The sequence below is a fragment of the Melopsittacus undulatus genome, chromosome 2 (genome assembly GCF_012275295.1).
Source record: "Melopsittacus undulatus isolate bMelUnd1 chromosome 2, bMelUnd1.mat.Z, whole genome shotgun sequence".
NCBI lineage: Eukaryota > Metazoa > Chordata > Aves > Psittaciformes > Psittaculidae > Melopsittacus > Melopsittacus undulatus.
The window spans coordinates 114,748,520-114,774,096 of record NC_047528.1 but is presented as its reverse complement, the minus strand read 5'-3'; the positions used below and the strand labels follow the sequence as shown (position 1 = coordinate 114,774,096).

The 25,577-nt window shown below is 42.2% G+C and overlaps 1 protein-coding gene across 1 annotated transcript in view; it reads right to left on the bottom strand.

Moving 5' to 3' along the window:
• Nucleotides 1–24,583, bottom strand: part of POLQ (DNA polymerase theta) — a 52,787-nt gene extending 28,204 nt beyond the window's left edge. The window contains exons 1-14 of the mRNA XM_034074416.1: nucleotides 24,388–24,583; nucleotides 21,303–21,485; nucleotides 20,534–20,664; nucleotides 19,612–19,768; nucleotides 15,209–15,317; nucleotides 12,366–12,585; nucleotides 10,366–10,510; nucleotides 10,133–10,279; nucleotides 8,901–9,113; nucleotides 5,484–5,626; nucleotides 3,624–3,828; nucleotides 2,715–2,857; nucleotides 618–811; nucleotides 181–305 (exon numbers count right to left, since the gene is read on the bottom strand). Of these exons, the coding sequence (XP_033930307.1) occupies nucleotides 181–305; nucleotides 618–811; nucleotides 2,715–2,857; nucleotides 3,624–3,828; nucleotides 5,484–5,626; nucleotides 8,901–9,113; nucleotides 10,133–10,279; nucleotides 10,366–10,510; nucleotides 12,366–12,585; nucleotides 15,209–15,317; nucleotides 19,612–19,768; nucleotides 20,534–20,664; nucleotides 21,303–21,485; nucleotides 24,388–24,583 (2,311 nt within the window). The remainder of the gene's footprint in view (nucleotides 1–180; nucleotides 306–617; nucleotides 812–2,714; nucleotides 2,858–3,623; nucleotides 3,829–5,483; nucleotides 5,627–8,900; nucleotides 9,114–10,132; nucleotides 10,280–10,365; nucleotides 10,511–12,365; nucleotides 12,586–15,208; nucleotides 15,318–19,611; nucleotides 19,769–20,533; nucleotides 20,665–21,302; nucleotides 21,486–24,387) is intronic.
• Nucleotides 24,584–25,577: the final 994 nt, after the last annotated feature.

Below are 25,577 nucleotides of genomic sequence, written 5' to 3'. Positions count from 1 at the left end.
TTCCCACAGCACACTCTGTGGTTCCATCTCAAAGCAGGGACAACCATAGATGAATCTATCAAGCTGGAAGTGGTCTTACAAGACTGCTTGTTGTTAGTACCACACTGTGACAATCTTATCTGGAAGGAAAGAAAACAGACTAGCCTATGACTCCTGGAGTATTTTGCCCTGACAACTCACCTGCATAGGTGGCAGCAGATTGCTGCAAGGACTGAAGCTGGCCACGACTGCAGCCGTATTTCTTGGTCATATCCTTTAAGGGAACCTCACTGATTAAATCCAGAAGGGCAAGGCTGGTGAAAAACCTGTAGTAGTAGTAGCACACATGGACATAAAATCATCAACAAGGGCACATTAGTGTACATGGCAAAATGTACCATGATAGCATAGAACACAATGGTACTAATAGCATAGCATACAAAAGAAACAAAGGTGGCTTCCAAAAATATCAGCACAAACATCTTATGGCAGCAGTGTCCAGAGCAGACCAGATCCAGACTCTCTGAGCTATCAGCTCACTCAGCAAGAGAGCCAGATTCTGGAAACAGATACAAAGCCTGTTCACTCCACATGTTATATCCTCTAATCTTCACACATTCACACCAATCTGTGGCTACCTTTTGTGAATGGCCATTTGTCTGTGCTGTTTCTCTGTTCTAGCAATGATTTTGCCCTTTACAGAGCGAGCCAGAAAACCTTCTTCAATCCCCACCAGCTCAGCCACACGTTTCATTGAGGCAGGCAGCTTCTCCCATAAACAGAAAAACTGGTACCAGTCAATTGCAGTCCACTCCTCATACACTGGGGTGACCTAAAGAAAGGAAGACAATGCAAAAACCTATTTCAGAGAAACAAACAGAACAGAGCTCTGGGTAAACAAAAACACAGCCTAGGGAATGTGGTTGGAGCATCCTACACACTACTCAGAGGAACTGAGTCATAACCATGTACCCTGAAGAAAGCAAAAGCTCTTCTAACCTAGTTTTTTGGTATTTGTACTGATGAGATATGACTCATATGGGTACTCTAATGATCTAGCAATCTGGAATCTTGGTCAGATTGCTCTCTACATCCAAGCCACTAGAAGATGTCCAAGTTTCATCTTTATTTTCCTTTAACAGAACTAGGTTTTATGCTGGTTTTAACAAAACTGACAGCTAGGTATTAAAACCAGTAGCAACCACACTAACCACTGCCACAGCATCTGACAAAGCCAGAGGGATTATAGCCTTTGCCAGAACTTGCTGAAGCTTTCATTTACCCGGAGTACAAGAAAACTCAGCTTTGATTAACACTAAGAAAAAAGCCACCCAGAGCATTCAAACACTTTTAGACAGAAAAGCAATTCTGTTATAGCTCAGTCAGCACAGAATCAGTGTCAGTAAGAGGAGACAAAATGTCTTCATATCTGTATTGATATACTGCAAGATTCATGAGTCTGAAACTACTAATAGCTCTTGGGGAATATTTAACATAACACAGAATACCAGATGTCTACATCATTGTAAATCATCCATGCCCCTTCATCTGCTGATAAGAACAAACTCTGTTAAGGTTGGGGATTGTCTTTTGTTGTTTGCTGCTCTTTTTTGCTGCAAGTTCTTCTTGACTAGCAAATACTTGCTTTAATCTACTTGCCTAAAACACAAGGAGCTGGAATTCAGTTTCCTATTTGTAATAAGTAGAAGATTCAAGCCTTAAAGAATTAAGAAGCATTATAGCAGATGTCCCTTTAGCAGATGTCCCTTAAATTCCCTTTAGCCTATAAGGAACAATTCTTTAAAAACTAAAGAGCCATAAAACCCAATCAAACCTTCACCCTTGGAAAGGAACAGACTTGCAAGAAAGTGTTTCAGGCTAGCTAACAGAGGAGAATCTCAAGAACATGCTGTTCAACAGTGTATTTGACTAAAAATAACATTAGACATGCTGCATTAGACATGTAATGAAAAAGTACAAGGTAAAAAAGTCTATTGCCATCACAGTCTTTGATTTATCAGCCTGGTAAAGAGAACTCACTTTATACTTAAGGAGGCTAAAGACAACTATCAAGTTTTGGATGATGACTGTATGATGGGCCTCTGGCAGCCATGAATACTAAGATGTTCACTGAAACTCCATCTTGTTTCTTCAGTAATCTTCACAGGTTCATGGCTTCCTCTCCAAAGGTCTTAAATAGCATTGCTTAGCTTAAGTGTTTGTGCACATGACAAACTTTGGGACACATTCCCTCAAAAGATTTATCATGCTTCTTCCTTTAGCCCTGGAAGCATCACCAGGCAAGTAAACCAAATCAGAGATGAATTTCACTGCTACTGAACTGGAGAGAGGCTTTTTTGTAGGCAAAATAGATGATAAAACCCCAAAGGTTTTCTGAGCCTCCAGAAGCAATCCAAGATGCAGCCTGCTGAACCCAAACACGCAACAAACCAATTCTGAGTATCTCAGAAGAATTACCATTATTCTACACACTCAAAATATACAATGTTCCGAAATCTTTCAAGGTCAGAAGTGGCCACAATGGGCTTAGATGGGTATAGAGTACCTGCTTCTGCAACACGAACTATGCGAGCAGACTAGTTCTGAAGGACATTCAATTTAGAAACTTTTCCTCATGAAGCATGAGTGAAGCAGAGCACAAAACACCTCCCTACATTCATGGAGCCCTTGAGTTTTGGCAGGACAAAATACAAAACACAGAAGGAGGAACCTACCAGGTAGACAATATGTAGATCATTCTCCAGAACAAAGCTTTTCATAGCTCGCTGCAGGTCAGCAAAGATTTCCATGGCTTCAGTTGGTGAAAGAGAAGAGGAAAGGGTAGCTGAGCCAAGATGTGTTGGATGATAAACCTTTGCTGTGTAAAAAAGAAAACAGAACCACAGAAGAACATTGAAGTGCAAGTTTCTATCTTACTTTCAGGCTGCAAAGTATTTTATAAGTATCAATTCTACTCACTTCTCCCGACTGCTTTCTCAAGAAGAAATAGTATATTTTTCCATTCTGAAGGAAAATGGAAACAATAAAAGCCTTAGACTTGCCTAAGTCTAACCCAGCCTCTTTCAGAGGGCTGATATCACAAGCTTCTATCTCTCTAACTAGTCAGACTAACAGCTGTGACAACTCTGAAGTAAAACACTGGAATCCCATTTGCCATCCTGCTTAGGAGATATAATTTTTGAGTATTTCTTTCTCAGGAACACAAAACATCTCCTATCATCTTGTCTTAAAAAAGAGATACAAACCACTTGCAATGGGGATTTTCATGGGGATTACCTGACATTACTGTAAGAGTCTCATCCTTAGCCATTTTAATAAAATCAGGAAAAAGTGCAACCATGCCCACCAAGCAGCAGCTCTAGAAGAGACTCTTAGAATGTACTGGTTCTTCTTGAGAAAGCCAAAAATCACAGTCTATAAATAATATGCAGAAATCCTACAGTAAAAGTGTGCCTTGTTTAAGGATATTTTGGGCATTTGTAGACTAGGATGCATCAGTCCCAAAGGTAACAGGCAGAGAGGCCGTCCAAGAACACGCACATGCACAAACTGTTAAAGCAGATGTAAAGACACACTTCAGAAAGCTAAAAACCTCTTGAAACAGATGAGAACACCAACATTACCTTTCACATCATCGCCAGAGTCCAGAACCTGAATGAATTCATTTTCTAGCAACCAAGCTACGCAAGCTTCAATAGGTCCAGTCTGCACTTTGTCTTGTGCTTTCTCATTTTCCCACTTGTCTTCTTTCAAGCTTGATGCAAGAAGAGTGCAAGAAGCATAGGTCTTCACATCATCTGGAGTGCTGGCCACTCCCCCCACTATGATCTGTTGAAGACAACTACTTGTTCACATCATCAGAGAAGCACTAGGATGCATCATAGATCAGAGAATCAAAGACATTGACCCATCAGATATCTAAGTTTTAAAGAACCAGTATGAGAGGGAAACATGAGGCAAAGCAACTGCCAACCTTTAAGCAAGGTTTTCTTTCTTGGCAAGAAGTTAAAACATCTTAGGTAGAAGTAAAAGGACTAAGCTATGGGAAAGAATGAATTATAAAACCTTATTTTGATAGCAGACATACACATAGCAGTAATTTAGATTTGAGACTAGCCCTTGCCATTTTGCTTAGCCAACATTGTGAAATCCTTTTAAAAGGTTAGAACACAAACTGCAATCTTCTGAAGACATAAAGCAAAGCAGGAAGGAGGCTCTTCAGCATACTGAAGTTTGCTCTTAACAAATGTGAGTACTACACTCCACTATTGTTGTCCTGATTGAAAGTGACTTTTTTCCCCTGGATTTTGTTATCTTTTTGGCTCGTAACTGTTTTTTCTTTCCAAGTCATTGCCATGTGTGTATCTTTCTTGAGATAGCAAGGTGTTTAAATAAGAACTTTCTTTCATGGTTTCAATGGATTTGTTTCATGTTATAAATCAATGCTACCAAAAAGGAACCCCCATCTTTTAGATGGCTTTTAGGTAGAAAAATACCTTTAGAAATTCCATTGGTCTGCTAAAAATTCAAAATCTATGCGATCACAACCAACTTGTAAGTGCCACAGCAGCTTTCACAAGGCAGTAGAAGTAGTACAGCAAATGAGCTGTATTTAAAGAGCCTAAGCTCAGTTCCAGACCAAAGGCAACTCTGGAAAAGGAGATAAGCTCACATATGTGGAAAAAAAGATCCTTCTGGTCCATTTTACTCCTGTAGGAACTCTACGGAGGAGAGCAGGCTAAAGGGAGCAGATCAGGTACCACATCTGCTCGTTCACCAAAAATCTACTTACAAAACTCCATTTCTGTGCAAAAGAGGTAGATAAGTTGAGAAAGGAAATAAGGAACCTTCCAAGGTTCTACAAATATAATGGCTCAATTCAGTCTAGAAAGTCTCTGAGATCTGTAGTTTACAAGTATCTCTCAGTTAACAGCTCAGGTCACATCTGCAGAGTGATGCTTCCTCCACTGTGTGCAGTTTACATGCAGACAAAAGAAACTTCTGCTTCCAGGATTAATAAAACTCACAGTGTGTGTGGAACAGGGTGATCAGAAAAGCTGGGACTGCCCCATCCCTGGCAGTGTTCAAGGCCAGGTTGGATGGGGCTTGAGGCAACCTGTTCTAGTGGAAGGTGTCCCTGACCATAGCAGGGGGTTGAACTGAATGAGCTTTAGGGTCCCTTCCAACCCAAACCATTCCATGATTGTGTGATTATTTCTGCCTGAAGTCTGAGCATATCTAAGCAAAGCTTAGTAACCCTTGTTTGACTGTGCTCAAGCCCTAAAACACAGCAAGAAGAGACTGAATCATATCAAACAAAATGCTGAATATTGAAGCGAGCTGGGTAGACTCAAGTAATTTTCTTCTGAAGCTGCTTGGGTTGACAAGGGAGGAAACAGAAGAAAGAGAAAGTGCACAGAAAACATTTCATGGTCTCACAAAAGAAACCACTCAGTTCTAACCCCTCTCTGCATGTCCTGTACCTCAAGTATTGCTCTTTTCATGCTGGAAGCAACACCTTCCCCTTCTCTTCTAAACAAACAACTGCGAACAGGCTTGAGAGATCCCTGCAGTAGAGCAGTTCCTTTTGATCTTTCTGAGGGCTTGCAAACTAAAATGCTCTCACCTACGGGGAAAAACAAACATAAGCAAACAAACAACGACCTTTGTATCACATCTTAGCAGTGTAACAGCTTTTCATCACAGACATATTACTGGAATGGAAAACCATAGATGTTATTTAAAAAGCTGAACACCAAAAAAGAGAAACACCCGTGCAACTTTGAACAGTGTATATCCATTGCTATGTAAGAACTCCACAGAAGCATAATACTTTCAGAACTAAAAGTAGAGCAAACTTAAAAGTTACATTATGCTGGTCAGGGTCTTGCCAAATCATCCAAGGAGATTCCATAGCCTCTCTTCTCATCTCTTTTTCTGCTGAACTATTCTATGATTCTATGAACAACTCTCACTTCTTGTTCTGGAATGGACTAGAACTATAATATCCAGTGGCATCAATTTTTCTTCTATGCTACATTATTAAACTGAAAAGATTCTCAAAAACAAGAGGAAAACATAAAAGCTGAACAGCACTTCAACAGCTTGGCTAAGTCAACCAGCCTCCACTCCTGAGATGAAATAACACAGACACCAAAGTAATTCAGAAATCCAAAGTTATTAATCTAAGTAACTATGCATCCTCTGAACTTTCATATGTGCACATATACCTACACACACATATCTTAAGTATCATAAATAGATACTTAAGATCTGAAGTATCATAAGTATCCTGAATAGTTTCCACTGAAAATACATCCAAATATACCTTACCTTAAAATTCTCTCAGACATCAAGTGAATCTCTTAACTACCCATGGAAAACGCAGCACAAGACAAAGGAGATCTTTCCAACAAAGCAATTTTGGTTTTAGTGTGTGGTGTCTGCCCATAGCAGGGCATTGGAGCTGGATAATCTTAAGGTTCTTTCCAACCCAAACCATCCTATGATTCTATGAAACTAGGTCTCTGGGAGACCTAGCCTAATAAGAAGCCTTGCCAGTTGTCACAGGATAAATGAATTATGGGTAGGACAAGCTTGCCTTTGGCTAAGAAGAGAGCATTAGATATGATTGGCTGTACAGTAAATACCATGATAGGTTTCTGACAACTACTTGAGATTTAAGTGCACACTGTCTGAACACCAAGGTACTTTTGGTAGTGGGTATCTCAGTAAGATCCTAGGAATGTTATGATAAAACCGTAGCTGTGACAACGCTACCATAATTAGCAAATCCAGAGGTAATGAAAACACAACTGCACTTTAATGAACAGAATAAATAGCACAAATGCAGTGTAGGTGAGTAACAGAATAGAGCTTAAACATTATTACATGAATGAATTACAGAATGAAAGGCATGCTCAGAGCATGTGCCTCTGGGAGCTTTATCCTGCCAGGTGAAACTTTTAACATCTGTTCACCAGGTGCTTTTGCCAGAGGTGAGAGTACAGAAGACAAACTGCCTGTAAGCACTTTTCTGTGAAAGCAAAGCTTGTTTTGATTGCAGCAATAAAGAACATTCCCTTATTTCATAGTTGGATTCTGATATGACCTCCAGTTCCCTCTGAAAACACTGACTCTTCAGTGTGATAAATGTGACAGAAGATGGGTATCCACTTGACTCTACTGTATCTGACAGTCATTCAAGACTTGGAGGAAACTCTTCCCAAAGATGCATCTAAGAACTTAAAGCCAGTAATTGCAACCTAATGAACAGTGTGTGTGTGTGTTTGGTGTGGGGGGGAGGGAAGGAACTAAGCTATCTGAAGAACCCTTACTGAACATTTCAGATGAGAAGGGAAGTCTAGGTTAGCATTAGATGAGACAAGCACCAGAAAACTTTGGCTATCTACTCACAGAACTCCATTAAAAGCAAAAAAGGCCCTGTTATATTGCAAAGTTGTGTTCAGTGATCATGAACAGCTTTACCTTGGGAACGTGACAGTTTTGATGAATGCAAAAAAAAACCCAATTTCATTCTCTAAAATGATGGGTTTAAATTTACATCAAATTAGAAAAAGAAATAAAAAAATCAAAACCTGAGACAACCCAACACTATCATATTGGGAGGAGAGGGGAAAACCAACCCAACAGCATTTCTCTGCTGTCAGCTGAATTTCATATCCACATAATGCATTTTTTCCAGCTGAAGTTGCTAATCTCCAGTGTCCCTCCAGTGTCCCTGAAAGAGCAGCAGCTGGTAATGTAGCTTTGTGTTCTCTCCAAAAGACTCTGTGGAGTGGGAAAAACCCAATACATTTACAAGGCTCATCAGCATAAACACAAGTGATTACGGTGCAAAACACAGACATATCACAACTGTCAAAAATGGGCTCTAATTATTGTATCTTGGGGGGGGAGTGAAAGAAACTTCAAGAAATAATGTCATTTTACCCCTGCCAACTACACTCAAATGACAAAGTCTGTACCATTTCAGAATACAGCATGCAGCTGCCTTTTGCTTTAACACATGGGGATAGCTCCCAGAGATATAGGTCGCAAAAATGCTCTGTTGCTATGCTACTCCAGCAAAAATAGAAAGTGAAATGTAAGAACAGTCTGCTTACACAGGGTTCCAGCAAGCACCAATCACACCATCAGTAGGGCAAATCCCACTTCCCGCTTCTGTTAAGCTTCTGATTCCCTGTTTATACTTGTATAATAGGATTTTTCCAAATATCATCCATGAAGACAAATTTCCATTGCAAATTAAAATAGCAGGCAGGATTATTTTGTTGAACATTAACCAGTGCCGCTGTGTGCATGAAGACCCCATGTTATCCATGAACCACTGTTCTTCTTTCCCTGCTTTATTGTTGCATTGCTGCTTTCAAGATCCATAAAGGTTATGGTTAAGTTTAGTGGAAGTTTAAGAAACCCAAATCAGAACTTCAGATAACAGAAGTTTCCAAATTCTAGTTACAGACTCTAAGTGCATTTCATACATTTTAGGCCTGTGCAATAAGAGTTCACCATAAATATTGTCACTGAAACTGTAACTGCTTTAGTAAACTCACCATGGATCATGGATCCCAGACCACGGTTTCCAGAACTAAGGCAAATGAACAACACAGCCTTAGAAGCTAACAAGTATTCAACTCAGAAAACAGCCCATTCCTGAAGTAACTGCCATGTAAATACCAAAGTCTCATGCAGTCAAAAGAACGCCCTGGGAATTACAGTTTTTACTCCATTAATACCAAACAAATTCATCTTGATTAACTTAATCATACTGAATACCAAAGGAATTTATCATGATCAGCAACTAACTGCGAAGCACTGCACTGGATTTAATCCAGTTAACGTTGTTCTTAGAGAACATTAATAAAGCCTCTGCTTACCCTCTGTGTCTACTCCTTTCCTGCCAGCCCTTCCAGCCATCTGCTTGTAAGTGAGAATGTCCAGCAGTTTGCCACCAAACATGGGAGTGCGTATAATGACTCGGCGTGCTGGCAAATTCACTCCAGATGAGAGAGTGGAGGTTGCTGCTAGGACTCTGATCAAGCCCTGGCGAAAGGCTCCTTCAATGATGTCCCGTTCATCAAAAGTAAGACCTGAGGAGAGATGGCTGTTAGTGAATCTAGAAAAGGTGAGACTGGGTTTAAGAGCTAATAATATTACTGGCCAGCAAGGGGAAGAACAAAGTGAATGAATATTTGCCTTTCAGGGTTAGGAACAGGACTTATAACACCACCTCAGTTAACTTCTTTCAAACTGTAAGTGTAGCAAAACTTCACCATTAAGTTTTTATTATTCAACTGACAGGAAGAGCTATAAACTAGCTTTTCTAAGGTTCTTGTACACATCATAACAAGATGAGCAACTGTCTACTCCATATCTACAAGCAGTGCAAGTGAGGGAGAAAGAAACAAAATGAAAAGACGCAAACTGGATGTAAGAAACAGTAGGAAACTAGGAATTAGTCATTTGCCATCCTAACCCTGGAATCCTCCTTCATTATTTCCAGTCTAGGTTAGAGGGCTAATATGTATCTTACTACATTTCCTTGAGGGCTTCAGGCCAATTTTATTCTTGATAAAGAAATCCACACTCAAGCATTTGGAATTACTTACACTACATATTCAATACCATAGATAGTGCTCTCTCTACCAGAGTCAGTCTCTCAGTAGATCAACAGCTCACATACACTAGTGTCAACTTAAATAAGAAATAAAAGATGTAGCCAGAAGTATTTGCAGCACATGCTCTTTTTATTTATGCTTTCATTGCTATACTTCTATTTACTCATCTATTTTAGTATGAAGTTGAGGAAAACTGCTCTGAAATACTCCAGCAGCTTTAGGGACAAGTTGGAAATGACTGGGCTGCAAATCAGATGAATTTTCACCAAAAAAAAAAATATTATGTTACTCAACATAATCGAGAGAAGATTTATCATAGCAATGAGGGAATTCAAGTCTTAGGCCACAATAAAACAATGTGAGGTTCTTGAAGCATTTTAATTCACTCACAAGCTACAGAAGGCTTCAAAAAGCAACTGATTAATTACTGATAACTGCAGCAAAAAGAACCCTTAATACTTGACCATCAAGACCAAGAGATTCAGGAATACCTGCATGATGAAATGCCACTCCCCATGGCAAAGTACATTGGAGCACAGAGTCCAGGCCTGAGACAGAACGCTTCAGCTGCTCCAGAACCTCATCGATCCCTTCTCTGTCCACAGCCACTGGGGCCAGGGTTGAGTTTTTTCCAGAACCTTGAGATAGAAAATACCTTTATAGTTTCTACTAACATTAATTTTCATTCAAGGCTTCAGTCTTCTATCAACTACATTTCTCTTACTCTCAGCCTGTTGCAAACTGTAGAACTCCCTGGCAATGATGCCTGCCAGCTTCTCACACCAGTTCTTGGACGGACAGAAAAGCAGGACTGAATGGCCATCACAAACAGTCTCATAACACAGGCTCACGACATGGTCTTCATCTCCCTGAATTGAGACAAAAGATTTTCAATGCACTTGCACACTGAATGGGGCTTGTAAATGCTGTCATTCTTCTGTGTCACAGTACCAATCTTCTGCTTCAAGTCATAAAGGGGAGCAAACAAAGAAGATGGAGCACCGTTTCTTAGCTTCTCTCTGCTTTTGGAAGTCCAAGCACCAGTATGACCACATTGTTAAGGCCAGCCCTAGATCTACCCATGAATAAATATAAGGTTTAGCTCTTGCTTTCATAGCTCTGTTTCTGAATGAAGGCCACACTGCTCAAAAAAATCACTGCAACCTCTATGTCATGGCTAACAGCAGTGATGAAGAACTAGGAAGAGGTCCAAGGGAAAACATTCTTCTGCAATAACTAAGCAAGACTTATCAACTAGGATGTCTGAACTAAAAGCATGAGACTTAGAAGTTTAAGCATACCCAATAAGATGCATGCAGCAAGCACAGCTGACCAAAGAGTGCAAGTGGAAGGCTTTTATGGATACTTACATAGATGTGCATGCAAACTCCTACTGTTCACATCTTGCTTTTTAGGTTTTAAGATCCTAACAGAGTGCCTGCAACTGATCTGTTTTGCTTGGCTAAGCCAGATTCTCTTCCAGAAAGCAAAGGAGGAAGAGAAAAATGTAGGTGTACAGTAAGAAATAAAAAGCACTAAAATGCAAATGAAAACGGGAGCAACGGCAGGAACTGCATATACACAGCAAAAGATCGGTAAGGATTCAGCCAAATTCAGAATTGGTAAGGTCAAGTTCCCTCTCCTGGTTCAGTCTAAGACACAGAAGTCTGAAAGTCCAGTGACAGATTTCAAGCCCAAGAGGATCATCTGGTCTTATAAAATAAGCTGGCTCCCATAAACTATTGACTCATGAGCCTAGTTTACCTCTTTCTCACACTTAATTTAGTACCTACCCAAAGCAGCCACTTCAAAAAATAGCCAGAAAAGGAGATGTAACACCACCTTCTCAATATGACCTCAAAAGAAAGCTTCCAGGTATTTAGTCACAGACGTTACCTTTTGCTTCTAGGTTATTTTTTCTTTGCTGTACCACCCTGCTACTGGCAACAGAATGATGGTGCACCACAAAACTGTGTGCCAAATATTCCAAAGTATTGCTCACATTCAGCCCGTATCATCCAACTACTACACTAGTATTACACAAAGCAGTTAGAAGAGCTGGGGAGAGAATTCATCCTTCAAGAATCCACAGAAAAGGAGCCTACAATTAGGAAGTGCTAATTTCCTATTTCTACGCATTTGGTTCTTCCAAATCATTACAGTAAATTACTCATAACTTATATCTTTTTCAAGTGCACAAAAGGGCTAACTACTGAAGCAGATTCAGAAGAATCAGGATGGACATCTGCCTTAATGACAAAATTAGATCATTTAGGAATTTAACATAAGCAGGTTCAATACCAGATTTTAATGCAAATATATTCTCCCAATGATTAATGCAAATTCCTTGGCCTAACCAAGAAATACTTTCAGTTATGAAAGTGAAGTGGATTACAGGACACAAGACAGGGTGGTAAGGGAAGAACCAAACTCTTTCTACCTGTCACGTGCTCAGAAACAAGATAACTGCAGTCAACTTTGTCTTCAAGTCAGAGTCAAGAAACTTCATGCATGTGTGTTTTGGTTTGGTTTTTGTTTAAATCAGGAGAGGACAAAACCCCCAATTTTGTTCTCAGTTTAAGCATACAACCTGGGAAGCAAACAGTAAAGTTGGGAATGTCATCTACTACCAAAAGAAACCAATTAAAAAGGTACCAGCATCTGTCTGTTTAACATTAGCTGTATAAAAGCTGTTATTCCAAAGCCACTGCTCAGTTTTGTTACCTTCAGTTGAAGCTTGGGCTGGAATTCTCGCACTAAATTCATGGAGGAGTCATAAATGTTGCTGCCAATTTTCACCCACTCTTTGAGGGGCACAGGCCGAAAATCTGTAGAGTACAGCTCTGCGTCTAACCATGAGGCTAGGAGTCCCAGATTAGGGAGGGTAGCACTCATGCCTATTATCTGTATCCCACCAGAATCTGGACTGGTCGTCTTCACCTCTCTGGAAGTGGTTAAAAGAACACGAAAGTTAGTGACCACACAGGCTCCTGTGCTGGAAAACAGGATTCAGAAAAGCTAACTGAATCCACTTCTTTCCAGTGGCTAAAGTGCAAAGCTGTTTCATTCAGCATCTTGACAAAGAAACAAGACATACTCTTTTCTTAGCAAACACACATCAGGTTATGCATTGATAACAAAATAATACAACTTTTTATCACTTTGAAGCTAAACTTGAAGATTCTTTAGGTAACAACAGCCATAAAATGACTGCATATTTGGAGAAACCGGAAACAAATCAACTATTTCCTTGCCATTCACAAAAAACATGCAAAAAAGGAATGGTTCTTTCTAAGCTTAAATGCCTTAATTAAAACGCTTCCATTTGTTCCAATTTCAGGACAAATAATACTCAGCTAAGGTCTTCTTGGAGTTGGGAACCAAAGCCCTTAGTTCAGCAAAGCAGCAAGCAGCTTCAGTTCTCAAAGTGCTGAACAGCAGCTTCCACTAACAGCAGTGAGAAGTAATGGACTCTTAACAGAACTGAAAACACAAACCCTTAATTTAGATGCCCAGATCTATATTTTAATTCAGGCTTTTACATCCACACAATAGGGGGGGTTATGCTCCCAAGCCTACATTTGAAAACTCCTCATTTGTATTGCACTGAGCCACAAATTGAGACTTTAAAAATTAAATAGTCTGACAAATCACTGTGAGCTCAGAAATAACTTGAACCTTCCTTAGAAGATCCAGGTAATCTTAGTTAAGATAAAGGAAAAAAGACTACTCAGAAGCTACAGTAGATGAGACAGAAAAAAGGAGGATGTGGAGAGGCAGACTCTGTGATCCAAGCTCTTCAAGCATTTGCTAGGATAGCTCTGCCATCTAGGTTGAAGATTTCCCCCCCTACAGCTCCACAACACACTCTCTGCTTGGGAAGCAGAAAAATCTGCTGCAGAATTCTGGCTGGCTCTGCAGAAGCCTCGTGGAGAAGCAAAGCACCCACACTGGTGATGGGCATCAGAGGATACTCTCTTGGTGAGAAGACACAGCCTCATACTTCAGTGGAATGTCCAGCTAACCACTTAAAAAGCTCTTAAAGGCACTGGTCACTCTGATAATCAGTCAGGCTGGACAGTGTTTAAAGAATTTGGATAAAGGAAAAAAAGCAGCACAGACTTGGGAGGACATTTGGGATAAAACGTGGTCTCCAACTCCAGGAATCTCAAGTGGATTCCAAAACAAAGTAGCAGTCACCTCCTTTGTGTCTGTAGGTGGTACAGGGAACCAGTGTCAACTTGACCATAACAAAGAGATGCTGAATCTGGGCATTTGGGCCTATATGATGAAGGCTGAAGTACTGTGTCTTTCCAGGAACATTCCTTGATACATCTGTCCCTTTTTCCCTGACAAATGTTTTCTCCCTCCTGCTTCTTCAATGCAAGGGATGAAAGCAGAGAGTGGACTTCACCTGTGCTGCAGCTGGTGAGGTAAGGTAAAAAGCCAAGGTATATAGCTATGAGGTAAGGTAAATAAGGTATATAGTTATGAGGTAAGGTAAATAAGCCAAGGTAAAAGGAGTGGCAGCCACTCACTCTGCTCTGAAGTGTACTGGATTCCAGGACTTATGGGCACAATATGAGAAAAACTCAGAGGTGATTAAATCCAGAACATTGCTGGATGCTGGAAATCAGGATAGGAAATACTGGCTAACATGTCTGCTGGAGAGCCAGTGTAGAAATGGCAGTTCCCCCAGCACTAAATAGGTAGTCTGTGCTTAGCCAAGCACTGGCACAACTCCAGACAGGAAGCAACAGAGAAAACTGGCAAAATCTGGCTTTTAGTGCTAAGGAAACAGTTGATTTTGACTTTCTCTCAGCACCACCACCAAAGGTTAAGAAGCTTGATGCACCATCTCCTCTATGTGCCTTTGTCAGTGGTTGGGCACTACGGAGCCACTGGGCAGTTTGGTTCTGGGAATCTAGATTCCGAATTCTTAAAAGCCTCTAAAGCTCTTCTGAAACACCAGATCTGTTCTCCAGTGTCCAGTCAGTTGTGCTAAAGGCAAGAAACCATGAAACCATGAAACCATGAAACCACGAAACCACTACGATAGCACATGATACTAAAGATCATCCTGAGCAGTATTGCCTAAGCAGACTACTGGCACATCCCCTCAAGTCTTCTGATCAATTCACCATTGACAAGTTAACAGCATGCTCACTCTTCCACAGTACCTGACCACTTCAGCAGTATAAATACCCCATTCCATGAAACACTGAAAGATGAAGCAGAGCAAGTTTGCTGACAAAAACATTAAAAGAAATCCAGGCTTGGGGGGTTTGTTTTACATAAGTAGGCTAAAAAAAGTAAATGAAAGTTTCAGCCTTATTTCTTTTCCTGAGAGAATGAATCCCATGGCAGCACGCGAATTGAAAACCATGAGGACAAGAGGTTTTGACTACAATGGCAGGCCCCTGAGAGGTGGTAGGATGAGACTCTAATAACCAAAATAGGTCACCATTCTCAGAAAACCTGGAGCAAATTTCCTGTCATCCATACAACAGAATATTTAGAACAACACATAATTTAGCATTAAGAGACAAACATCTTGGTGTACCCACCGTTTTGCAAGCTTCTCTGTAACATATCTAACTTTGGTCAGGAGGAGTTCCAAGAGATATCCTCGATGAGAGTCTCCCAGCATGTGCAACTCATCCACAACCACCACTCCTGGTAAAGAGAAGCACTCAGGTTATATTTGACAAATTGACCAACTAAGAACAGATAGGCTCTTTTCTTTCAGATTCCATATGATGAACTGAAATTTATATCCACAAATGCAGCTGTGCTTACTAAGACCACTTCCTTCTGTCACTGATTCTTCTGAGAGGGGCAAATCATGATCAATGTCATGGCATTTCACCCTCCCACCCCAAAAACCATTTACATACACAACCAGCTCTTACAAAAATAAACATGAACAGAGTGAGGTATTAGTCTGGCCTCCAAGCAAAACAGTACTGCAGCCTCTATACTGGAACCTCTTTGCAAGCAAAAACCCCCAGGCTTCAGAGTATCTAGCAAGGAGCACAAAAGAGCTAGTCAAAAGCTTTGTTGATATCACTGCCCTAGTAAAAACATCACTCCTTACTAATCCAGTAATGTCAGACAAAACCCCCTAGAGCACATGTAATTACACTGGCATACCCTGCTTCCTAGTTTACCTTTTTTCACTAACCAAACCTGAATGAGCTCTACTATTTAACTTTGCCTTTCTATTGAGAAAAATCCTGATACAACTGTCCTGTTGTCATCCCATCTCCTGCAAATTCCTTTTAATCTATTAGCCACCTCCATCGAATGTGTGAGAAATGCAGAACTATTGAAAAGAATGATGTCTAAAAAGCTTTCTGCCTCTCAGGAGCTGAAGACAGCAGAGCAGACTAGGATCTCCCCTGAGGAGACAACATAAAGCCACAACAACTCAGCTACCTCCTGCACACATCCCAACTAGCAGCCGCATGTGCCCTTTCTGGCCAGCTGATAGGGTCACAGTGCCATGGAAGAGGCTGAAAGAAGGTTAAACAAAAGAAAGCAGGGCATAGAAGACACCAGGCTTCATTAGTTCTGCTGCTGAGGAGGTTTTTTCCCTCTTTGGTGCAGCTATGTAATATCTTTCCAGTACAGCTAAAATAGCAGGAGCTTAAGGGCAAATGTGACCCTTTATTATCTGTTTCAATGCTTTTTTCCTGCTCTTTTTTTTTCTCTCCTTCCTACATATGTTCCTTCTCTCTCCGTCTGTTTTCTCCCCCCTTCTCTTCCACAGCACTTAAGTTAGAAGAGTGCTGCAATGTTTCATCAGCCTCTTGTACAAACTCCCACCCATCCAGCTCCTCTGTCTTCCTGTACTTCCTCTGTTCTGTGCTCACTTGTAAAAAATGGTAATTTGTTGGTCACCAAATACGTATTTATCCAGATACCATAAAAAGCCTTTTCCTGCTTCCCCATACAACAGTCATCTGAATGCTTCCAGCAGCTGAGACAGGACAGTATAATCAGGTATCTACCAAAGTGGAATGCATGCAAGTTACCTTCCCAGTCTTTGTGCCAAGCAGCACGTTTTGCTTCCTGAAACAAAACACTAGTAGTACCTACAGGCCAAAGCACAGGGAATGCTTTGGCTACTTGTGCACCTTCTGCTGCTACACAGCTGGAAAACATATTCAAGCCCTCACTAAACCTGTGTGCTGTATTGCACTGACAGCCTGCAAGCTGCACAGTGCAAGATGCACAGTGCTCTCCTTTGCTTAGGCTGTGCTCAGAGCACACCTGCTGGGATAACACAGCAGCAGCCATCAGGCAACCAGCATTTTCCACAAAGTGAATCCTCATCTGGAAATGGAATTGCAGCTGAGGAGAACTTCAGGTCCCAGCATGCAATGGCATCTTCTACTCAACAGCAAGCTCAGAATTGAATCACACTGCGTTGCTACTGAGAATGAGGCCTCAGTCTCCTGTTCCTGTCTGCAAATAGGTCTCTAGAAGACTGCTGAAAAGCACCCATAAAAAAGCACCCGAGAGCTATCCAACCTGTTTATTGTAGCTCCTTCAGGTGTACATCCTGCTTAAAACAAAAGAATTCTGAATAGCAGGCAAGGAGGATGTGATTATTCCCTTTTTTAATACAATTAAACCAGTAATTTTTTAAGTTTAAATTAAGAGAAACAAATTGAGTATCACAAGAGCACATCACAAACCCATTCCCCACTGACACACTGAGACAGCAGCAGATTCTTCTCTAACCACTTTCCTAAAGATTTCTTTAGCATCAGTGTCAAGAGGCTGAAGGAGAAGAGGAACAGCATCTCTTGTGTACCAGGATGTTCAAACCTGACACACGTTCTATTATAATTAGCCACACAAAATTGCTGTTAACTGCTTCATACAGCAAAGAGAGCTCTGCCAGGCACAGGATTTGAGTTTCTCTCGATGATTTCCAGAGGCAACGTGAGCTATCAGCATGGGGTTGACATCAACAAAAGGAACAGCTCAAGCTTGAGATGGAATCCAGCCAGAACTGCAGTCATCTCCCAGTAACTCATCTCAAAAGATAAAACACCCTCGTTATAAACTGGTCTAAATTTAGACTCAATTAGAAGACAAGGTACAATCTTGCAGTTTCAGACATGCTGCCTTGCTTTAGGTGACAGTTAAGCTGGCATTTTAAGCTCATGACTGTATTTTGCAGCTTTTGAGAAAACTTATCTCCAAATAAAACCTCATCTTTAAGGTGAGAACTTGACAAATTTAAACCTCAAATTGAATTTAAAAATTCACTTCAAATAAGGACATCAAGAAAAGGAATCCACAATATGTTTATCCTTTCAGCTATAGTTATATTAGGGCACAAGAGAAATGAGGGGTTGTAACAGAGGTGCATCAGTGTTGAGGACACATATTCGTACATATCTTGTAATCACTTTGTTGGTTATATTTATATGACTATTCTCAGGTACATTCATCTTAGAGAGCACAACAAAATGGAGGGATGGAATGAAGGTACCAACCAAAGGAATTTGGCTTATCTCTAGCTTCTGAAAGATGTTATCATTAAATAATACATTTTAGTATACTGAGCATGCTTCCAAGCCAACATAAATATGAACATCATGACCCCACTCTCTGGCTTCTGCTGGCAGTACAGCTTGTACAGTGTGGTGACCTAGGATCAAACTAACCTTATTTAAAACAAGACTAAAACCCCCTAAACTGAAAACTGAAACTGAAAATAGTCATATATTGAAATAACTAACTGCACAATCAAGTTCTCTTACAAGGGAAGGGATGATGGTATACATTCAAGAATCAGGCTGGACTGCAGAAGCCTTAATTTGAATGAGCTTAAAATGCTGCACAACCATGATCACCCACTCATCTTCCAGCCCACTGGCAGCCTAAAGCATTCATGGTGATTCAGCCCCTATAGATGCAGGTGTGAATGAGTTATCTCATGATTGCACACTGAAAAAAACTGCAAGGCTTTATTTCCCTTATTCTCTCTTGTATTTAATAAACTCTTCTGGCATATAATGCTGCAGAATACTGTGACACCGGCTGCCCATGGAACAGCAGTTTCATAAGTGGAGGTCTCCAAGCAGTTTGATACTCATCTAGTTTTCCAATTTTTATAGTGTTAAAATAGCAACCATCTATGCTACAGGCCAGAATGAAGCTTGGAGGGATTACTGTATAAGATAAAATTTGGTATAGCTTTACTGAGCAGGGAAACAAAGCTAACAAATTTCTGACTGGACTAGAAAACACATCTCTCTCCAAATGCACACTGGAAACATACGGCTTCTTCAGGCTTTCTCCTCCCAGACACTAAATGAGTATTACAATTACCCAGTGGCCATCAGGGCCACAATGATCCAGAAGTCTACATTACAAGAACAGTGGGCTTTTGAGTGAGCTACAAGAGAGAAATGAATGTCACAGCCCTCCTTACTTACTGTCCCTACCCAGAAGAGCTCTGTGCATTCGTTCCACTTATCTGGACCCAGATGTGCACCAACAACAATTCCTTCTCTTCCTTGAGCTGACTGAAGAAAACCAAGGATGCTGGATAACAATCTTTGTCCAAAACAAACATACATACATTCTTGAACTCAAACAAATCCCAGGCATTTAATTCAATTTTATTAACTAGAAGACATTTTCTAGCTATGGGAATCACTGCTTAATGTAGCTGATCACTGTCCATAGATTGTCATCCATGTCAGAGAAGCCAAAAACTGCAGCTTCCACCTACACAATCCAGCCACTGAGCTACACAGAACAGTCCTGACTGCCTTCCTAAATCCAAATCAGAGGTGCTCTGGAGGAAGAAAAACTGCTCATTTTTCTTATCTTGCATGTCTGTCACATACCGAACTGAGAAAACAAGAAATATCCCATGACTTCACATGTACTCAGAGTATGTAATAAACCTTATCCCCACAACAGTCAAGCCTTAGTATTTTACCCAGTGAGTCCATTTTGTTTTCTTCTATTAACCTATTGATTAGACCGTTGGCTTTCTCAATGGTGCAGACAGCAACGTCCAGGGCAGAGAAACGTCCAGCAGGAGACATGCTTCCCATGTAGCCTTCAACTCTCACATTCACATCCTGAAACAATGCCTGTTTTCCAAGGATACAGAATGCCACACCAAGGTTACAACTCTGAATACTGACCAATGCTTGCAACCACATAAAAGCCTACAACCTACAGCCATGATTTCTAGTACTTACAATGTCAACTAATGAGATTAGGGCCACAGCTCAGCCATTTACTTTTTTGTTCCTTACTGCCATCTTTTATTTCCAAAGCCACACAGTACACACTGCAGGATAAAGTGTGCATAGTTGAGTAAGAGATGGGGATGACTGTTTGGTATTAAATATTTGCCATTAAAAAGGCTAGAGAACACAAGTACAACAGTTTATAATAACAATGGGTTATGTACAATGGAGACTTGCTCCTGAGAAATACCAAATGTGGTACCCCAAACACAAAGATGTCACATCTCCCACTGAAAGTTAAGAAACAACTTCTTTTCTTCCATAGTTTGACACTGCAGTGCCAATGCTTTGGCATTTTACACACTGCATTAACAAAACGTATGGAGATTTGAACTAGACTGGGGAGGATACCATAGGATTTCAAGCATGTGCAGCTACAGCCAAACCTTAGGCCAGGAGTAGTAGAGCACAGCATTGAAAATCCTCCAGCTTTACAAGATCAAAGCATCTCTAATTAGAAAATTCCTTTAAAGTTTGTGTATTTTAAAATCTGTGAATAAATTTGCCCTGAGGAGAAGGCCTTGCGGGTGTTGGTCAATGAGAAACTGAATATGAGCTGGCTTCAGTGTGAGCTTGAGTTTAACCTCTCAGGATGCTACTTACCTGCAGGTAACTTTTTTTCTCTTTGGCCACAGAGACAAAGGGAAGGATGAGAAGAGCTTTCTTACGAGTCTCCAGGACTCGCTTCAAAATAAGCAATTCTGCAACAAGAGTCTTTCCTGCACTGGTAGGAGCTGGAATTAAAAAGAAATACATAAATCCAAGAAAGAAGCTTTACAAAGTTAGCATAGAAAGCAGTTACAGGGGGACATGGGCAGGACTCCTCAACAGATGCCCCTCTCCCACAGCCACAACCACATTTCAGTTAACCCCAGAAGACTGCAAAGTATTTCTCTTCCAGCCTCTTCCACCATGCTACCATGGCCTTTGTTCTTAGCTCTGCTCCAGAAGCAACAGCACCTCAGAGATAAGCAAGGGATAAAAATAAACTAAAAACAGAAGAGATCAGCCACAACCTTACTGACTTAACCCATGTATTAACCCCTCTGCTTGGTGAGCACTGCTGTTTCTCATCCATCGTCTATAGAAAACTGTGGAGGAGATGCCACATACCAGGGGACAGCCATTACCTGGCAGTCAGGTCCAAAGTCTTCTGGAACCAAGTAAATAAAACTCAACTCCAAGCCTAAGAAAATCACCCACCCCCCTTCTAAGTTCTTCATCCTCCCAGTGCTGCTCTAGGACCTGCTTCCCATGAAGAGTAGACACTGAACTGCTGATCTGCCAGATCAGAACCCTTCAGCACCAATACATTCCTGTAAAGGGCACTGGGGATGTCAGTGGGGACAGGGTTTGTCAGTTGTTTGCATACCTGAGTAAACCAGGTTCTTCCCTTCGAGAACATGTCCGAGCATTAGGCATTCTGCTTGCCATTCAAACATCTGTACTACCCCCAGGCTGTGGTATTTCTCCAGAACAGCACTGGGAAGACCCCAGCTTGCAAGGAGCAACTTGTCTGCTTGTTCCTCAGGAATATTTACCTGTGGATGTTGCCCTTTAGGATGAGAAAATGAAAAACCAAAGAAGTCAAGTATCATCCTTGAACCTGAGGTCACTGAGGTTATACACCTAAATGTCAAACTTCTCTGCAAGCTCCTGTATTATGAGGAAAGGTAAGAAGAAACCATCGTCCCTGTTCTTTTTCTCAGTATTTCCTATGGATGTTTCACCATTCTGCTTACCTCCTGAAATCATTCTTCAAGTTTTCCTCCTCTAAGATTTTCTGTATTCAAATAATTTCTTTGCCAGACACTTGCTCTAATATTTGCTTTTGAGACAGAGCAGCCATTACCAAACACAGACTCAGTACTGATTAATATAACAGCGTTACAACATATTTGCCATCTCAACTTTACCTATACTACTACAGAGAGCTCAGGAATCCTCAGAGACCACAGAACTGGCCAGCCTTTGTCTTGCTTTATGAAGGTATGAAGAAACCTGCACAAAGCAAACAAGCAGCTCAAGCTACTCTGTCCAATGTGTGTTACTTCAGTTTGTCAGCCCTGATGAGAATCTCCACCACACGGCCAGTACCTCTAGCTTAATTATTGTCTCATTTCTTGTCTTTATGATCCTAAATGATTTTCGGCTGGCTACAGATATTGCCTCCTCCCTCCCCTCCTCTTCCCGTTTTCCAAATCAATGAGAAAACTCCAACGTTTTGTCCCTTTCTTCATCTGAGATAGAGGTTTCTGATCCACAGAAATGCCTTCCCTGTGACTACATAGCTCCCACAAAGCAGTCTGTGAAAGACCTTGTCAAACTGAAATGCAAAACGAGCAGTTCTGTGACTGCCTCTACTGCAGCCATTCTTCTCCTGGCATGTTCCAAGAGCTGAGAGGAGCTTCCCACCATTGCTGACAGCACTAGGGCAGGCTAGATCAGAAACACTACTGGGGATAAGCTGCTACTGTTCTCAAGCATGGTTCCCTTCCATGGGGTGCATCCTTCACAGACAGACTGCTCCAGCGTGGGTCCCTTCCATGGGATGCATTCTTCAGGAACAGGCTGCTCCAGGCTGAGCCCCTGCGGGGGTCACAAGTACTGCAGCAAACCTGCTCCAGTGTGGGCTCCTCTCTCCACAGGTCCTGCCAGGATCTGCTCCAGGGCAGGCTTAGCACAAGTCACAATCTCCTTTGGGCATCTCCCTGTTCCAGTATAGGGTCCTCCACGGGCTGCAGGTGGATATCTGCTCCACATGGACCTCAATGGGCTGCAGGGGAACCTCTGCTCTGTGTCTGGAGCACCTCCTGCCCTCCTTCTTCACTGATCTGTGTGTCTGCTGAGTTGTTGTTCTCACATATTCTTGCTCCTCTCTCCCACTGCAATTGCTGTTCTGCAGCAACTTTTCTCCTTAAACACACTATCTCAGATGTGCTACCACTGTCACTGATGGGCTTGGCCTTAGGTTCATGTGATGTGTCCATCCTGGGGAAGCTTCTAGCGGCTCCTTGCAGAAGCCAACCCTGTAGCCCACCCTGCTTCCAAAACCATTCCCATGCAAACCCAATACAATGATTCATAGGGCAGAATTAGGATTCAGAAACATAAAAGCAACATCCATGATGGGTTCTCTCAAGCTTCTTTCTTAATGTTAAAACCAATGAACTGCATGTAAAAGGTTAAATAAGGAATGGATTACGTGATTCTGCTGTTCGAAGAACATCTGTAGGTCAGCACTGAACATGAGTTGGAAACCTGTGCCTTGGTTTCTAAAGATCTGTGTACAGAAGTATACCACTGACACTAATCTCTTTTTTACCTACTAAAAAAGTGCTATGGAATGAGGCAAATGCACACTCACAACAAGGAAGATGGACAGTGTTATGTAAAGCCCCAGACATCAGATTTCTGCAAAAGGAAACCATTCCAAGAAGTGGTGCCAGCAGGACACAAGTGTGCCACTTACTCAGTGGTCTTTGAGGAGTTGTCCTGTGGAAATACTCACATTGCCTTCCTCAGCTCCATTTGCAGAAGCTGACAAGACTGGATCTTGCAGAACATAAGCATATCAGGGAGATGCGACAGGACTGGGTTAGAGGCTGAAGGATGTAAGTGTTTTGAAGGGTTACAGAGAAACTGCAGAAGAGATGAAGTCACAAGATGTTATATAAACATCTTGATTTTAGATGTCAGATACACCATGATGCTGTGTACACTTTGATTTCTTGATTCAAGAGCACTATGAGCTAGTAAGAGGTACTGCACCTAGAAGCATTACTTTCAGTGGTCCTGGCTGGTGACAGGCCCACTTTATGTGACATCTGGCCACAAGATATTTATATAACACAAGATGTTTATATAACATATTGGCTGTTTTGTGTATGTATATATATATACAGTCAAGATGTCATGTAATAAAACACTTATCTACATTCGCAGGTATCGGGGCACAAGCCAGGACCACGTAAAGCACAATATCAGCTTATTGTGTTCTTGAATCAATTTAGAAACACAATCCAGCCCTGTATCACACACCAAAAAGCGCAGACAATACTGATTGTCTGTATTATGGTAGCACCTAGAGGCCAAGCCAAGAATGAGGCTGCTGTTCAATGACACACAGCGAGAGCAGCGTGACTTCACAACCCGCACAGAACACACGTTTTCTTGCCTTCCTCGACCAGAGGGTGAACAGGGCTGCAAGATCCTTCGGTTCCTATTCGTGCGCTACCGCCCATGCTCCCATCAGCACGTACCCCGGCTGCAGCCGCTGCCCACCCGAGGGCGAACTGATCCCGGACCAAGGCCCCGCACCCCGGCTCGGGAGCGGCTCAGCGCCATGTTGCCCCAACGGGCACCGGCCGCAGGCCGAGCGGGGCAGCCCCGATGCCCTTGCCCCCTGCACATCCCTACCCGGACCCGATGGAAGGAAAGAAAGGCTGCGCCGGTACCTGCTGAGCCAGTGGCGGAGCTGCCGAGCATGGAGAGGTCAAGGCCGGGCGGCGGACTCAGCACAGGGCGGCAGGGAGCGGCGGGGCCGGGGGGCCCAGCTTGCCCCGGACCTCCCGAGCGGCCCCTGCCGAGCCCCGCGGCCGAGGGTGCGGAGCCAACCCTGGGGAGGACGCCGCCATCTTCCCGCCGCGCCATTCAAACCCCAGCTCCGCCCCGAGCCGCAGCGGCCGCCGGGCGCGCTCGGTGCCGCAGGACAGCTCCCCGTGGGGGGGCCGCGCACGGCCGCATGCCCGCGGCAGGCTGGGGACTGACCGGCCGTGTGTCCCACAGCTCCGGCAGGCACACACCGATCACAGGCTCTGATTGCCCCTCGCTCCCAACACGGGATTGGCTCCCGAAGAGCCACACTCACCTTTGTCAGTTTCACCTAAAGATCATCCAGTTCCAACCCCCTGCCATGGGCAGGGACACCTCACACTAAACCACGGCACCCAAGGCCCTGTCCAACCTGGCCTTGAACACTGCCAGGGATGAAGCATTCACTTCTCTGGGCAATCCATTCCAGTGCCTCACTACCCTCACAGTAAAGAACTTCTTCCTTATATCTAACCTGAACTACCCCTGTAGTCAGTTCACCTGTAATGGGTTCAAACTTAAACAGTACCCCGCTACAATATTCATTTTAGATTAAATGTTAAGACAATGTTTGAACTCCTTGAATGGTTATCCCGACCCCAGGTGATCGGTTTTCTGTGCAAAAATACCTGGTTCTGTTTAAGCAACACTCAGGAGTGTACTTATCATCCAGATGAAACACAAAGGTAATTAAGGAAGCAATGTGAAGGAGTCTGCTTTAATGAAACAACCTTGCCACGAGCACACAGACTTACCTGGTAGAGCTTCTTCAACACTGCAGGAAGAGACTGAAATTATAAAGATGGAACAGTACAAAGGACAAATGGCCTTGCTTTCTGTTTTGAATGGCTCAGCTAGTCAAAATAACCTCTCTGGATTCTAAGAGTAGTTTTATCTCTCCCCAGTGACATCAGTCTCAGAAGCAGCCATGTGAAAACTGTGCAATACCCAAAAAACACAGATCTCTGTCCATCCTCACCTGCAGAGCTAGGGAAGGCTGATACACAATGAGTAAGACTCAAGGGAGAAAATTAAGGCTTTTCCAAGTTGCTTT